General features: G+C 39.0%; 1 protein-coding gene across 6 annotated transcripts in view; it reads left to right on the top strand.

Annotated features, from left to right (window-relative positions):
* The window catches only part of LOC121513812 (DNA-binding protein SATB1), a 91,725-nt gene that overhangs the window by 49,620 nt on the left and 26,753 nt on the right, over window positions 1–15,352 (top strand). For 4 of the 6 annotated variants that reach the window (XM_041793793.1, XM_041793795.1, XM_041793796.1 and 1 more), the window contains 4 exons: window positions 296–801; window positions 5,980–6,192; window positions 11,694–11,765; window positions 12,309–12,464. In XM_041793793.1, coding sequence (XP_041649727.1) covers window positions 296–801; window positions 5,980–6,192; window positions 11,694–11,765; window positions 12,309–12,464 — 947 coding nt within the window. The remainder of the gene's footprint in view (window positions 1–295; window positions 802–5,979; window positions 6,193–11,693; window positions 11,766–12,308; window positions 12,465–15,352) is intronic. The other 2 variants (XM_041793797.1, XM_041793794.1) reach the window with 1 other exon arrangement.

Genomic DNA, 15,352 nt, shown 5'->3' with positions numbered 1-15,352 from the left:
GTTGGGATTTTGCTGCAAATTTTCCACCCTTACCACTGTCGCTAACATAAATGGGATTGTTAGCTGACAGCACAAAATTGACTCAAGGCGGAAGTTTGATCTCATACAGAGAGGATCTGTTTTATTTCTCCTGATAAAAGATCATAGCTTTGATGACATTAAACTGATGTTTATGTATTTAAGATTAAGTTTTAGCTTCTTGTTTTTTTCTCTTTTCTACATTCCCCTCTCTTGTTTCTTTCGACTGATAACTGACCTCGTCTTTCCCTTTCTTGTCTTTCTGCTCCTCCTGCAGCAGAGATGGACGGTCTGTCCGACCTCTCTCCACCCGGCTCCAACCACAACCACAACCACAACCACCTGGGTTTCTCCCAGCAGCAGCAGCCCATCCCTGGCAGCACCGCAGAGCAGACCCCTTCTTCACCCGTACCCCCATTGTCTCACGCCCCTCCACCGCACGGAGGCCAGACCGGCGGCCGACAGCCCCAGCTTCCTGGTCTGCACCACCCAGGCCTGGTCTCTACTCCCATCAGCCCCCAGCTGGTCAACCAGCAGCTTGTGATGGCACAGATCCTCAACCAGCAGTATGCGGTGAACCGGCTGCTGGCACAGCAGTCCCTGTCGCAGCAGTACCTCAACCACCCACCTGTCAGCCGCAGCTCCCATACCAAGCCCATGGAGCCACAGGTGGCGTCCAACACAGAGGTGTCCTCCGAGATCTACCAGTGGGTTAGGGACGAGCTGAAGCGGGCTGGAATCTCACAGGCAGTCTTTGCCCGCGTTGCCTTTAACAGAACCCAGGTAAGCTCAGTGGTTTTTTTTTATTTGTCTGTTTTAATTTCCTCTTTTTTATTTTCCAAACTTTAAAACAAAAAATGAAGGGAAATTTAAAACCAAATTCTTTTTTTTTTCCTGATATAGCTGCAAGTTTTGATTGAGTTCCCTCACATCCCATACTAATCCTGGCAAGGCTGCACAATAAATCGCAATTTTATCGTTGCTTTATGGGTATTTAAAATAAAAGCATTGAAAAACTATGACTTTATTGCAATAAATACTTAAAGCTCTCTATGAAAGCAAACATTGTCTTTTCACCCAGCATGTCTGTTTTGTCTGCCGATGGTCCTGGGTATAATGCATATGCTCTCACTCTATTCTGATGCATTTAGATGAAACTTAAGTTATCTGTCAGCTACCCTCAGGTTAGTTCATGCCAGTGTTAAAACAAAAATCTTTTTGAATACATTTTGAACTCTAAAGACACGTGCAGCAAAGAACTATCTTAACAATACATCTCCTGATAAAACTTTCTGGAAGTGCATAACTGACCAAAAACATGTGAGCATCGATAAAGATTCATGACACTTTTTATCGTTATCTTAGTACTGAACAATGTTACTGCACAACCCCTTTTTGTCTCCTTTCATGCCAGCTGAAACGTCCAAATAATTATAATTATGATTGCAAGATTCAAATGTTAATTGCCCATTTTTATCCTACATAAATTCACAGTTTGGATAACTTTATTTTTATGCAGGACTCATTCAGCCCTAAATACAAGACAGTGGAGTTAATGATAACCATGAACTTAAATGTCAGTAGAATTTGTGTTGGTTTCCCTGGACCTATATCTAAACAGAACACTCTTTACTAAAATCCAGAGGAACCTTAACTACAATTTTATGAGTAAATGCTATTATTGAGCTACTAATCCAGTGTGCAGGACTTTATTCTTTCTTAAAGACTGCATTTTTATTTTCCAACACACCCACATCTGAGATAATTAGGAGTTAAAATGTCTTCTCTTGGACTAAATAGACACGGAAATTAAAATTATTTGGAGAAAATCCAGTAATTGCTTTATCATCTAAGGCCGATTTAAAAAAAAATGTTTTTTTTTTTAATGTAATTTTAATTTCATATCACTTTTTATCGCCAATATCACCACCCTGCTGACTCATATTCACAATGTAATAAAACTTTTAGAGTGCAAACAACACTTTTCAGAAATCCAATAAAATGAGCACTGTAAATCCCTGGAATGCTACACATCTTTGAAGCTGGCTTTATGCAGCAATTTTTAAGTTGTGTAGCATGACAAAAATGGAATATTACAACATAGAGATGCACAAGCTGCAGAAATCAGAGCCAAGTAAGCTGATTGCTGATGGCAATACAGATAAGTTTTTTTGGATTACTTTCTTTGTCCAGCATTAAATTGATGTAACACAACAAAGTAACATCACCTTTCAGCAAGTCTTACTATTCATTTATTATTATTATTATTATTATTATTATTATTATTATTATCATTATTATTGAGATACAGAAATCTCTTTCACAATGGAGTCCTGATTGCACGACTACTGCACGATAACTACACACATCTGACAAAAACAGAACACAACAAAGATTCTATTAACCAACAAGTCACCAGCGTTCAGTACAAAAACATGGGCATGCACTGATAAGATTAGATAAGTAAATTGTCATATGCACAGTAAAGTCAGCTAAAACCATGCAATGAAAAACTTACCCTGCCAGTATTTTACCTAATAACAAAATACAGTAGACTTTGCATTAAAAGAGGCTGAAAGAAACAAGAATGAAAAAAAATCACAAAGGATTAAATAAAAGTTAGACATTCTGTGCTAGTGGTGTTGAAGATAATCATTTCAGGACAATTCTGCATCGATGCGGAAGCAGCTCATAATCAATGCAGATAGATGCTGCTTGAGTATTTTCTACCCTCCAGCTGGACCTGCCATAAAAACTCAAATAATGACCTGTTTCCCCTCAAATGGGGCTTCTTTCAATGCATTTCAGTGGCATTCTGTTTTTTAAATGGCACAGCTTTTCGTGTCTTTTAGTGGTAGTAGTAGTCACACGTGATGCCTCTCAACCAATCAACTCCTGTGTTATGACTTTACTGGAGCGTCAGCCTGGAAAAACTCATTGTGCCTTACAGGCTAGGCCTGCACTGCAGAGACAACTACAACTTTTTCTACAAAAAAGAAGACAGCGAAAAATTGCGGTTGGACGGACTCTGTACATTCGTTTTCTTCACTGAAAGTTTAAAACCATTGTGTCCGTTATTGTTCAACACTGTTGCGATCGCTAAATGGAGTAATGTCAAACATAAATACTGTATGAGACAGAAAACACCTGTGGAGCTGACAGAACTTACGATGACACAGATGTGAAATGAAGTAAGAGCCAAATATGATTGATTTAACATTATCCCAAAACAGTGAAACACTTCCTAACAACGTGCCAGCAATGTCTGCTACATTAGTTTGAGTCGATATACGAATCCTTTTAATGAGTGAATGAAATAAAATAATAGGAGGCAACCTGTCTTATTTTCAGCTCTTTTTGAAATCCTAACAGGATGCTCTGAAGTTCATTGCTCATTAAATAAGGTGTATGAGAGTGAGGTAGGAACAGGGAGGAGCTGATAAAGCTGATTTGATTTCAATGTGTTGTTTATTTAAATGTTTTAGAAAATAAGGTAACCATACTTTAATAAAGAAGGGAAAACAGCAAAACCTTTATTTATACTTTGAAATATTAAGCCTGTTTCAATATGCCCTCTTCAAAGGCTGTTAATATTTTTTCATGCAAACCTTTAATTTAAAATAAGAATATTGATTTAATGTATCTTTTTTGTTGATGTTATTTAATATCATTCAGGTAAATTATATTAAAAGAAGAGATTTATTGTGTAAAGAAATTAACATTGACTCAGGGAGTTAACAGACTGCTTGCCTCAATTGATTAAAAGTAGCCATGTGCAGTTATTATGGAAAATGGAGTATGCACTGGATGAATCTTGATTGTAATGCATCTGGATTTCGAATCAAATCATTGGCCTAATAACCTTAATTGAATCGTGACATCAGTTAAGATGCACAGCTCTATTTTGTACAATAAGCTGCTAACACCGGACAAACTTTACCTAATTCTGGCTCTAAAATCTCCCAACCAATACAACACTCAAGCTCAAGATGACCCTGCAGCTCAGACTAAGATGATGAAGCAAAAACATTAAAGCTCTTTCACCAAAGAGTGAGTGAATTTGTGGAATTTCATACATGATGAATCCACAAGAACGAAGGCTACATCTCACAGTTTTTGAAATCAGTAGAGAACATAAAAAAAGAAGGTAATTCGTGTAAATGGCTTCATAAAGGAAAATATACCAATGTTTCATCCTCCTGTTGTACAAGGAAGATCAACTAACTTTCTTATACAAAACACAGGGGGGTGTAGCATGCATGTAAAGAATATCATAATAATTAAGTACAGGCAAAAGTGAAGTTTCTTCATTGCATCAATAGAAAAAGTGTTTTTAAATGAAATCTGCAAAAGCCATCACTATGCCCCTCACTAAGATTGCACACCAACATCATGTTTAAAAAAGTTATAAAAAAGTATCACATTAAGGAAGTAATAGAACAAATTTCTGCAACTTCTTTGATGAAAAAAACCTGAAGCCAGGAGTTTGAATGTGTTTATATCCACAGCTCATTCCTCATTCATAATTCTCACTCCAGTAACGCAGCACCTCTACTGTACTTCAAGACAGCTGGCAGCCTGCCATGTGAGAGACCGGGGCTCGGTCATCGCGTGCGTTCTCACTCCCTGCCAAAATATGTGGTTTCACTTCATAGTCAGAGGCCTCACACACATACCCACACAAACACAAACAGAAGGCAGTGATAATGTTTTAAGATGAACCGTCTGTATTAAAGGGGGGTGGAAGGAGGTGACAGCAAACCTCATTACGACTCCATTTGCTTTGAAGATGCTGTGTATGAAAAAGGAAAAACACTGAAACCGATATGGATCTATTAGACTTAGAACATACAACACCCCCAATAATAAATGTGTGTATGAGAGTGATGGCGGTGTTTTAGTGCAGATTGGTGAGCTCCCACACAAACAGAGTCTTATCTGTGGCTGATATGAGGAATTAGCTCAATGTGCCGTTGGAGAGTTTGCCTTTGGAGGATTATTTATTAGGCATGTGGCTCTTCCACGAGTCTGTGTTAATAAAAAGAGAGCAGGGGAGAGAAAGGGGGGATGTTGAGTGGTGACATGAAGGGCTTATGTCTTTGCAGCAGGCTTTTTTGTCACTTTAGAGAGGAAACTGATTGACCACAGAGATAAACAGCGAGAACTGATGGCAAAGAATGATGCACACGCTGAAGAATGCAGACACCAACAGACAGACAGTGAAAACATAAATGCCACTAATCTATCCCCTGAATACTTGTGTGTATTAAGCACACAGTCCCCTTCGCCATAAAAACCTCACTGAGTCAGATTTCACTTGTTCACACTTGCCTGGAAACCACAAACATACCTTTTTGAACATGACACATATACGTACTGGTGTACATATTATTAGTCAAGCAAGCAACGCCAAGAACATATTTGCAGCCACACTCATTCCTGAAGAGCACCATGTTCTACAAAAATAAAATAAATAAATAACAGCGATAGTACGAGCATCTTTTCCCCAGCACCTAGATTTATTACCAAATCACACCTATTGATGGGGAGAGAAGCGAGGAGATGGTTTGCACAGTGTGTGGCCAAGAGCTGATGAAAGGGCCCAATCACACATCTCTGATAATAGAGTCATCGCTGTCTCATAATGATGGAATTGAGCGCTATTGAAAGTAAACAGAGGATACACTGATTGCCCGCTGTAGAAGATTTCATATTTCAGGCGAGTAGCTGCGGCTCTTATCCAAAGCAACATATGGCTCAGAGAAAATGTCCAAGATCTCAGAATAACGTTCAACAAAGTGATAGCAAGGCAGGGGCCACAGCAAGGACTCAGTGTTATACTATGTCACACAAGACTGGACTGTGGTTTTGTTTTTCCTAGTTTTCCTTCATATCGTTGCTGCCTCTTAATCTTTTTACTCCGTGTGGTTTATTCTTCTCCTCTCTAATCCCATCTTTCAGGGCTTGCTGTCTGAAATTCTACGCAAAGAAGAAGACCCAAAAACAGCGTCCCAGTCTCTGCTGGTCAACTTGCGCGCCATGCAGAACTTCCTGCAGCTGCCAGAGGCCGAACGGGATCGTATCTACCAGGAGGAGAGGGAGCGTAGCCTGACAGCAGCCTCAGCGATGGGTGCTGCTCCTCTAATCAGCACTCCAACCAGCCGACCTGTACAGGTACCTGACATTTAGTTTAAGCTTTGCATTCATCCCTCTTTTTCTTTGTTCACTATCCAGATATTGTGTTACTTGACTGGTATCTGGAGCTTGACAAACATTAAAGAGAGCAGGAGAAATAAAAACTTCACAGAGATGTTTGTTTTCTGTCAAGGGTAAAGACAGATATGTACTCAAGCAATGATGACATTAATTTAACTTTTAAAGCAGCTGACATTCAGATACAAAACAATAAAATGTCAGATTACTGTGGTATGGATGGCCCAATGATTACAAGGCAGAAATTCTAAAAATAGCAAGTTGTCCACCCCCTGCCCTCACCAGGAGGTGACCTTTTGTCCAACCCATTGCAAATGCCTTGGTTACTATTACAATGTTAGAAATTCCTTGTCCTCAGGCTCCATCCCATTTAAAATGTTTGAAAAACCCTACAATTTCACAAACCTTTTTTCCTATTTACTTGATTTAATTCTTTTATAAACAAGACCTCAGAGAAATTACATAGACAAGAGTACATAAATGTTGTATGACAAAAAGTTGAAATCTCTAAAAACTTGTTGAAATTGTTAAAATATTAAGACTTGGTGGAAGTGGCTGACATTGGCTGTCCTCCAACAGTACATCAACAAAGGGCTTGCTTTGCAAAAAGAGATCACAAGATGTGTTTTATGCTCCAATCTGCCTTACTAGATAGCATAATGTTAATATTAAGTTCAAGTTCATGTTAATGCTAGTTAGCCAATGTTACAGGATAGCAACATGAGCATTTTATTACATCAACACTACATAACAAACAAGCAGTGTAGCATTATTAAGTTTTCCTTTAGTAATGTTAAACTGCTACTGGGCAGTCATTAATGCATTGATTCTTTACAAAAAAGCTATGTTGAGGTCTGTAACTTTTCTTTTTAAATCACATTGATCACATGGTCTGTTGTCCGTTACAGCACACTTTGGTTCAGCAACTGCAGCATCTCCCCTCACTTTTGCAGTTCTTTTATTTCTTTTTTAGTCTGTATTGCATAACTTTTTCAGCGGTAAAGTTCAAGAATTTCAAAATGCAACAAAGCAGATTAATCACAATTAAGCATAAAGATAATGAAATTAGTCCTTTTTTAATATCCCTTAAAGCTTATTGGAATTACCACAACATTGTGTATTTTTAGCAATACAAATGTTTTCTTTAAGATTTTTTAGGTGTGGGGTTGCTGATTTGGAGACGGGATGAAAAATACTCCAAGGTTAAATCTGGGAGATCTTCAGACACCCCAAGCACACCTTTTTATCATGTTAAAGTAACAACAATAACGTAAAATGGTGCACCAAAAAGACAAGGCCTGGGCTAAAGTTTGTCTGACTGGAAGTAACCCAGCAGCTGTTGCTTTTTTTGGTTCTTCATTTGGATCTTATCTAGTCCTGTGAACTGTTTGGATGACTGTGTATAGATGATGTTATTAAGTGGACGTGTTAACATGCAGTTAGCGTTGAAAACAGGCATGCAGGTGTGGAGCAGGTTGGAGTGTTTTGAAGATGCTGGAATTTTTTTGTCTGACTGCGGTGTGGTCATGGACTGATTCCAAAGACATGTGTAACAAACACAGTGATGTCAGGCTGGCTACAGAAAGCTGAAATGAAACCACAGTTCTTTTTTACTGTCTTATTCTTTAAAAATATACAGATTTTTGTTTTGTGGGTTTGTTGTTACAAACACAAAAAAACTTACGTAATGTCTTTAAGTGAACACTGTTACGACTGCAAGCAGCCTGTGAGCACCGCCCTAGCACATTGTTATGTTTCACACCTCACATTCCCCTCAATTGACTCAGGCTTCAACCTGTTGAGAAACATGTGGAACAAATAAAGGCCCATTTGTTCAGTTATCATGCTCAGTAGAAGATTTAGGTTTCATTCTTCCTGCATGTAAATCAGATCTACATCATGTCTGCCCTCTCCACACAGGTGGAAATGGTGCACAAATGACAGATAATTTTTTGTGCTAATTTTGACCTTTTACTGTGCATTAGGCAGCATTAACAGCCCTCCCTTTTTTCAAAAAAAAAAAATAAAGCTCACTCAGTGATGACAAGCTCTTTGAAAGATCAAACATCTTTTAGTCTGTCCCCTTTCAAAATCTCTATGCACCACAGCACAACTTTTCCACCCTCACAAAGCGAATCAATGTCTCTCATCTAAAAGGTATGTGGCAACTTTCTACCACTTAAGCCATTTGAAGTGCGGTCAGCTGCATCTGGGAGGTGAGAGGTGGCGGACAAAGCCTCCTCTGTCCTGTCCTCGGTGACGTTTTGGCTTTTATTTTGGTGAAGGAGAAAGAAAGAACAGGCCCACCCATCTCTAATATAAAAACTCCTTCTTGGATTACTCAGCAGGATGGCAGACGCTGTCTTTTCAAAAAGAGAACAGAAAGAGTTCCTTTCTGAAGCAACGGTGCTGAACTTAAGCAGGGCCACTTTGCAGTTGACAGCTCATCTTTACAATAAGAGGCTGTGTCAATACAGGACTGAAACTCAGAGTTAGAGAGTGGACTTTGCAGAGAATGAAAGTTAAGAAGAGTTTAGCTTTTAACACATAAGGCCTGCACAATATAAGGACAATATGGCATATGAGATAACATGGTTGATATTGCAGTGTGCAAATTAGCTCTAAATTTCTTATTTCATCATTTTGTTAGGCCCCAAACATTACATTTCTTCTTATGTGTGCCAGCGCTCATGGATTCAGACGGTGCGCATGGCATCTGGCACGGTCAAGGAAACCTTGTGCACAGATTTGTTTTCAAACAGCTTTTTATTTGTTCAACCTTCGCTTGAAAGGTGATGTAGAGTTACACTATATGAGGGGGGAAAGGACAAGTAGACAGGAAACTAAATTAAAAGAGCTTCGAATAGAAAAAAAGAAAAATTCATCTAATTGATCTTAGATGTTCATGTTTATTGGCATCACGTTTTCAGTCAATAACAGATACTTGCTGCTACTCTGTGTGTTGGTTTTGTTGTTTGAGTAGTTTTGAGTGTTACGTGGAGATCTTTCTTCTCTCTATGGTTGAATTGCAGCTGGTGATAGAGGACTGTCATTTGTCCTTTGAAATAGCCACAACTGCTTGGCAATTATTACACAGTATATAGGTCAAACGTTGCATGCTGACAGAGTGCAAGACTTGTGTTTAGAAAATGTGTGATGTTTATTGTAATTTATCACCTCTCTCACCTTGCAAAGCCAATGGACCAACCAGGTTCCGTGTCTATCATCAGGCAGATCATTCTTGCGAATCATCAAGCTGAAGCTATGGGCCTGGTTAGAGAACTAATATGGACCAATCAGTGTCATTCAAGGAGAACAAGGTGGTAGCTAAGAGTGTGGTGTGGTTGAGGCAAATGGAAGCTGGTAAACAATAAAGACCGGTGAAGCAGTTAGCTTGGATGTAGTTATGACAGCAGTGTTATCAGAACTGAACATTTCTTTATTTTAAGAAGAGCAACAAGAACTGCACTGACATCTTGTCCTGGTAGAAAAGATGTTTTGCTTTTCTTCTTCTGACTGGCTTTAGCAGGAGTTTGATTTACCAAATGGCTCCACTGACAGTTAATGATGATAATGGCTGCCTATCAGGTTTAGGTTATGTAACTCTCCAGGCTGGTTCATGCCTACTATGTCTAATGTTTCCTCTGACAGACAGATTGTTGTCCAGTTACCCTCCAAGATTTTTTGAAAGGTTCTGTCCTCCCCCAACACTGACTGTTGCCCAGATAGATGTGAAATATGGATAACATTAGCCTCATAGCATAATTGCTTAAGGTTTTCAGAAAAAAAGAAAAACACATCCTTTGGCAAACACATAGGATGTTTTTGTCTATACTATAACAGTAAGTTTTACCAGATGTATGAACAAGTTAAAAAAAAAAAAACACACCAAGAGCTACATAACAAATAAAAGTGACTTTATAGATAATAGGCATACTGTGATTATGGACTGTACCATTCACTCTGATTGGCTGAGGATATAGGCAATAAGGCACAATGAGTCAGCATCGTTAGGGGAGTAGAGTTAGGCAGATATCACGATTTGGCTAAAAAATTACTGAGGCTATGAGGCTAACAATATGTAAAACAGTCTATCTGGTGTGTTAGGCCACTGCCTCTCAAAAATCCTTTGCAGTGAGTTTTTTGTGCATTTTCATATTGCAATGACGATGAAAACAGGAAGAGTCTTTCAGCCTTGTAATACTTTTTTTCATAAATATCCCAGAAGCAGAAGTAGAGAATTACAGCCTCAAGTTTTGAATAATCACATCAGGTGTATTTCAGATCACTGATGTACTTACAGAATTAATGTTTGAGGGCCTTTTAGCATATCAGAGACTAGTTTACAGAGCTGTGGAGATTGATAACAGAGCAGGAATACATTTGCAAGCTGAACAGTAAACACAATGACTTCTATACCACAGACAATCTGTAAAGATTTCAAACATGACCAGGAACTGAACACCTCATGTTTGTGTTTTTTATTTGCACATCACTCAGAGTACTGTTGGCACATCAATAGAGTATATACAGTAGATGCCTCATACACTTCACCTGTATGACTTAAACCCATTGACATTTATCATATAGACCTGTTTCTACACAAGGCTGTTCACTTACACACAAACACATATTCGCACACTCATACACCTGGCCATCTGCCAGCCTCTCCTATGGAGCAATGCGGTGTGAATTTAAGCACATAAATCAGCCAGGGTGGCAATTGAGCCCGAGACAGAGGAGGCTTTTTATTGGCCTCGTAAAAACAGATGCAGAGGTATGTTTCTCACACGTGTGTCTGATGGGTCGGCTCAACTCCTCCGAAGCCAGTTAGTGCACGTCCCGGCCTTAACAATTAGCCTGACATGGTAACCTACCGCTCAGACTGACAAGCCCACCTCGAACTGTCATAAAAGAGCAGGATGAAAGACACGGAAAAGATCCGACATTCCAGTTTCACCACAATTTTAAGGATTATGAGATTGTTTTTAAACACGTAAAGGAGCTCATATTCAGTGTCTAGACCAATACATGAATGTATATGTTTTTTCTAAGCACAGGTTGTATCATGAGCCAGTGGCTGTTGGGGTTATTATGATTTATTTTATTGCTGTGTACTTGTACTCATACCCAACCCTCTTCTTTCAAAGGGCGCGTATGGATGATTCATATGCTAATGGTTCTTTGGTTATGCTTTTATTAGGATACTTGTTACTTTGTCAAAGGATTTTTGTCAAGATGCAACAAGCCGCTAAATGAAGATGATTTGATTTCACTTGACTTGCATTTATTTTTTAATCACCAGCTTGCTTAGAGAATAATAACATCTCGTCTAAGTGTTTTAGAGCGAAGTAACATGAAAGAGATGGGTGACTTACTGAGTGTTTAGCCAGATAACTTTTAATGTTTTTTTCCAAATGTGCATATGAACAAGTGTGGTTATTGTGTTCCCAATTCTGCAGCCTCGAAGGGAAGACTGCAACAGTGTGAGGCCTGAGGACTGGAATCCCAGGATCCCTGTGGGCATTTCTCCTGTGAGCAAACAACTGCACCCTCACCTCACCTCTGAATGCACATGTTTTAGTAGACAGTACACACATGGGAGCTAATCATCCATCACTACTGTTGGTTGAGAATTTTCATGTTTGGAAAGCAGGGCATTTAAATAGGAGCAGCATGTGAATTTAACCTTCAAGTCTAAGGCTAATATTTGCATTTTTTATTAGTGTCTGTGTAAAAAAAGATATAATTAAAATATTAAAACCAGCAGTTTGCGTGATTAGAAAGCCTTGAATTTTGATTCAGTTGTATTTTTGTGTCAGACTCAGGGGCAAAAAAAAAAACCTTTAAGTGTATGTTTAATCTGTTTTTGTACTAAAAGAACTTTTTGCACAAAGCATGTTATTTAATGCATAAAAAATCATACTGCAGAGTACAGTAACTCAGTCTTGGTGCACAAGCAGAATCATTTAAATCAACACTGAATTTTAAGTATTTTAGATTTGATGGAAAAATGTGTATGATTTTTGTGCAGGAATGTTTTAATTTCCTTCCTCTATTTTCCTCCAATAATCAAGGTAAAACCGTCTCCTTTGCCCAGCGAGTGGAATGGCAAAACTGAGAGCTGCATCCTCAACATCAACTCCACCATCTATGATGAGATTCAGCAGGAGATGAAGAGGGCTAAAGTTTCCCAGGCCCTGTTTGCAAAAGTGGCTGCATCCAAGAGCCAGGTACGAAAGCACACACTCACATGAAGCTTAATTTTACAGCAAAAGAGGCTTAAAAGTGTTAATGTTCATTCATTTTTCAAATCTAGTGCGTAAAATCTTAACATTTTGTCAAAGCAAGATTAAACTTTGTCTTCTAGTACTTTTACTGTTTTAGAAGCAGCCAAAATGTAAATTCATGTAATTATTTTATAAGATAAATCTTGTAAAGTTGCTCAGCAATTTTGATGTGCCATAAATCTAAAATAGAAATTCTAAACATGCATCTATACTCGCTCAAAGTCTCCAAACACAGACAGACTGATAGCAGATAATGGAAATCCTTGAGCTTTAAGACTTCCCATTAATGTCCAAAAAGGCAAATCCTTGACCCAAGAGGTATCCTGTGCTCTTTGATGCCTAACATACAGGGATAAAAAGAAGCACACAATGAGGCCATAGAAATCACTGAAAAAGTAAAAAATGTTTAATACTTGATAAACATAACAAAATAGATGGTATAGAGGTTGCCTAGTTGCAAAATTTGCCTCAGAGCATCACTGTGATGATTTATCACTATAATGACACATCCTCTTTATTGTGGGTTTGGAGTTTAGCAGTCGACACTGTTTCGACACCAAACAAACCTGTTTATATTAGCTCTGCTCAGTAAGACGATGGGGCCCCTGTTATCTTCTCCCAGAGAGCAGGGCGCTCACACAATACAAGCCTGTGTGTGGTGGAAACAGCACCAGTTTAACTCTTTATTAAAAGTAATTTAAAAAATGGAGCACTAAGGAGTTATTATTAAAGGTTTTCATACGCCTGTCGGAGGCAGAGTTGGGAAGATTTCCACAATTGTGCTTGATGAAGAAGATGGGGGGAAAAATAGATCACCAAGGGCGGAATAATCTAGAAATATCTGCAAAGGCTTTATTTTTTTCTTGCTGATTAGGATGATTATACCCCCAGATAGCTTTGTTTTACCAAATTGCAGTTTGATGCACAAACCACTGTTTTTGTTAAAGAGTTCAAAGACTCCTTGGAAGGATGGAGAAAGAGAAAGGGGGGAGAGCACGTCTTTTTCTTCTCAAATGAAGGATTGTCTGGGAAAAGGGTTCCACCGATGCCTTTTCCACTTTACTCCCATCTTTCTGTCTTGCCCCCTCTACCTCTCCCATTTCTCCCCGATTTCTGCCTCTCTTTCACGTTCCATTCATGGCAGGCGGGTGTGAATGTGAATTGAGCAGCAGATAAGAAGTGTGCTAATTATGCCTGTGAAAGGGGGCCTGGGAGAGCACTTATCTCTGGCTCCATCTCGTAATGGGCGCTCCCCGGGCAGCTGGTCTCCCCCCTTGCTACCCAGCCGGCATCACCACAGCTACCAGCAATGCCAGGCCAGGCCCGCTCCTCCCTTTCAGGACCCCTTAACCCTAAAAATCAGAGGCAGGCCCCTTGTAATCATCTGCCGTTTCACAAAAAAAAAAAAAAAATTAAAAACCCAGCATTTACCTTATTCCTTCTGTAGAGGGACAGTTTGTAGTTCTTCATTAGTGGTTATTCTGAGCAAACAATACTACAGTTGGATTTTTTTCATCAGCATGAAAATGTGGTTGGAAAAGTAGAGTTTTTCCTTTTGTAATACAATAAAAAGCCACAACAATGCCTTGTCAAATAATCCATTTGTCGATATACAGAAAATTATTCAAAGGCTATTTTGCTTGTCTCTTTATTGGTAAGAAATCTGAATATTATTCCAGCTTCTTTATTGGAAGTCCTTTTGATGAGTTTCAGATTGTTTATTGTTTGCTATTTCAAATAATCATTAAAAAAATGTAAAAAAGTCTTACAATTGGAAAAGATGGCAAAATTACATACAGCTTGTTCTGTTCATACAAAATAGAGCTATAAAGTACATAGATATAATGTAAATTACATGCAAAAAAATAATACTTAATAAAAGTTAAGTTGCAAGACTTTAATGTGAAATAAACAAATAAGATGCATTGATATTGACTGAACAATTGATTGAAGCCCCAGGCACCTTGGTTTCCTTTGTTCACACTAATGGTTACTATCCATTGAACAGAATACAAGCTATACTAGTCTTGTACAGCTGAGGTTTTCCTGGTTTTAAGAAGTAAAAAATAGACAGTGAGAGTATTAAATTCCTGCTTTGGCTATCTTCTAATTTCTGCTTTTTCCAAACTGATTTCACTGCTAGAAATGAAAAGCGTTTACTTCATGTAACCAGGGAGTTTTTGTTGGAAAAGAACATTTTCTTCAGGATACTGGTGGTTGAGTACGTCACTGTTAATTGTTAAAGAGCTGGCTCTAGTATGATCAGTTAGCCAGGAAGAACAGCAAAATGTATATTTAAATGCTGTGTTGTAAATGACAGCTGAAACCCGGAGAGGGCTGCAGCCTTACAGGAAGAAAATAACCACTATCCAAGCCTCGGGTAGAGCACCATGCCAGCAGAGACTGCTGGTACGGAGGTTGGGAGAGCAGTGTGGATGTGGATGGTGATGAGGATGGAGGATGGGCAGGACTGGCAGGATGCCCATATGGGGTCCAGGGAAATAATCGTAGGGGGAGGGTGGAGGAGAGGCCTCATCACCAGAGGCTGGCACAGTCCTGTCAGATCAGTGTGCTGTTCAACTTCTGCGTCTTTAGCTCTCTTTAGGATTTCCCATCATGCTTACACAAGCACAGGGTCAGGTGACTAGTCGGTGTAAATATGTACTTCGTGGATGTATTTGTAAACAGTCTTTTTGTTTTATTCTCAAAGCTAAAAAGAGAAGGAGGTTAGATGTGGAAAACAGATAAAAAGGGAGGTGGAGTCGAATCAGGTCAAAGGCGGTGTTTGTCCTTTGGGTGAAGAAGCAGTAAACAGGAGTTTAGTGACTGGT

The sequence above is a fragment of the Cheilinus undulatus genome, linkage group 8 (assembly GCF_018320785.1).
Source record: "Cheilinus undulatus linkage group 8, ASM1832078v1, whole genome shotgun sequence".
Lineage (NCBI taxonomy): Eukaryota > Metazoa > Chordata > Actinopteri > Labriformes > Labridae > Cheilinus > Cheilinus undulatus.
This window is presented reverse-complemented; position numbering and strand designations above follow the sequence as displayed.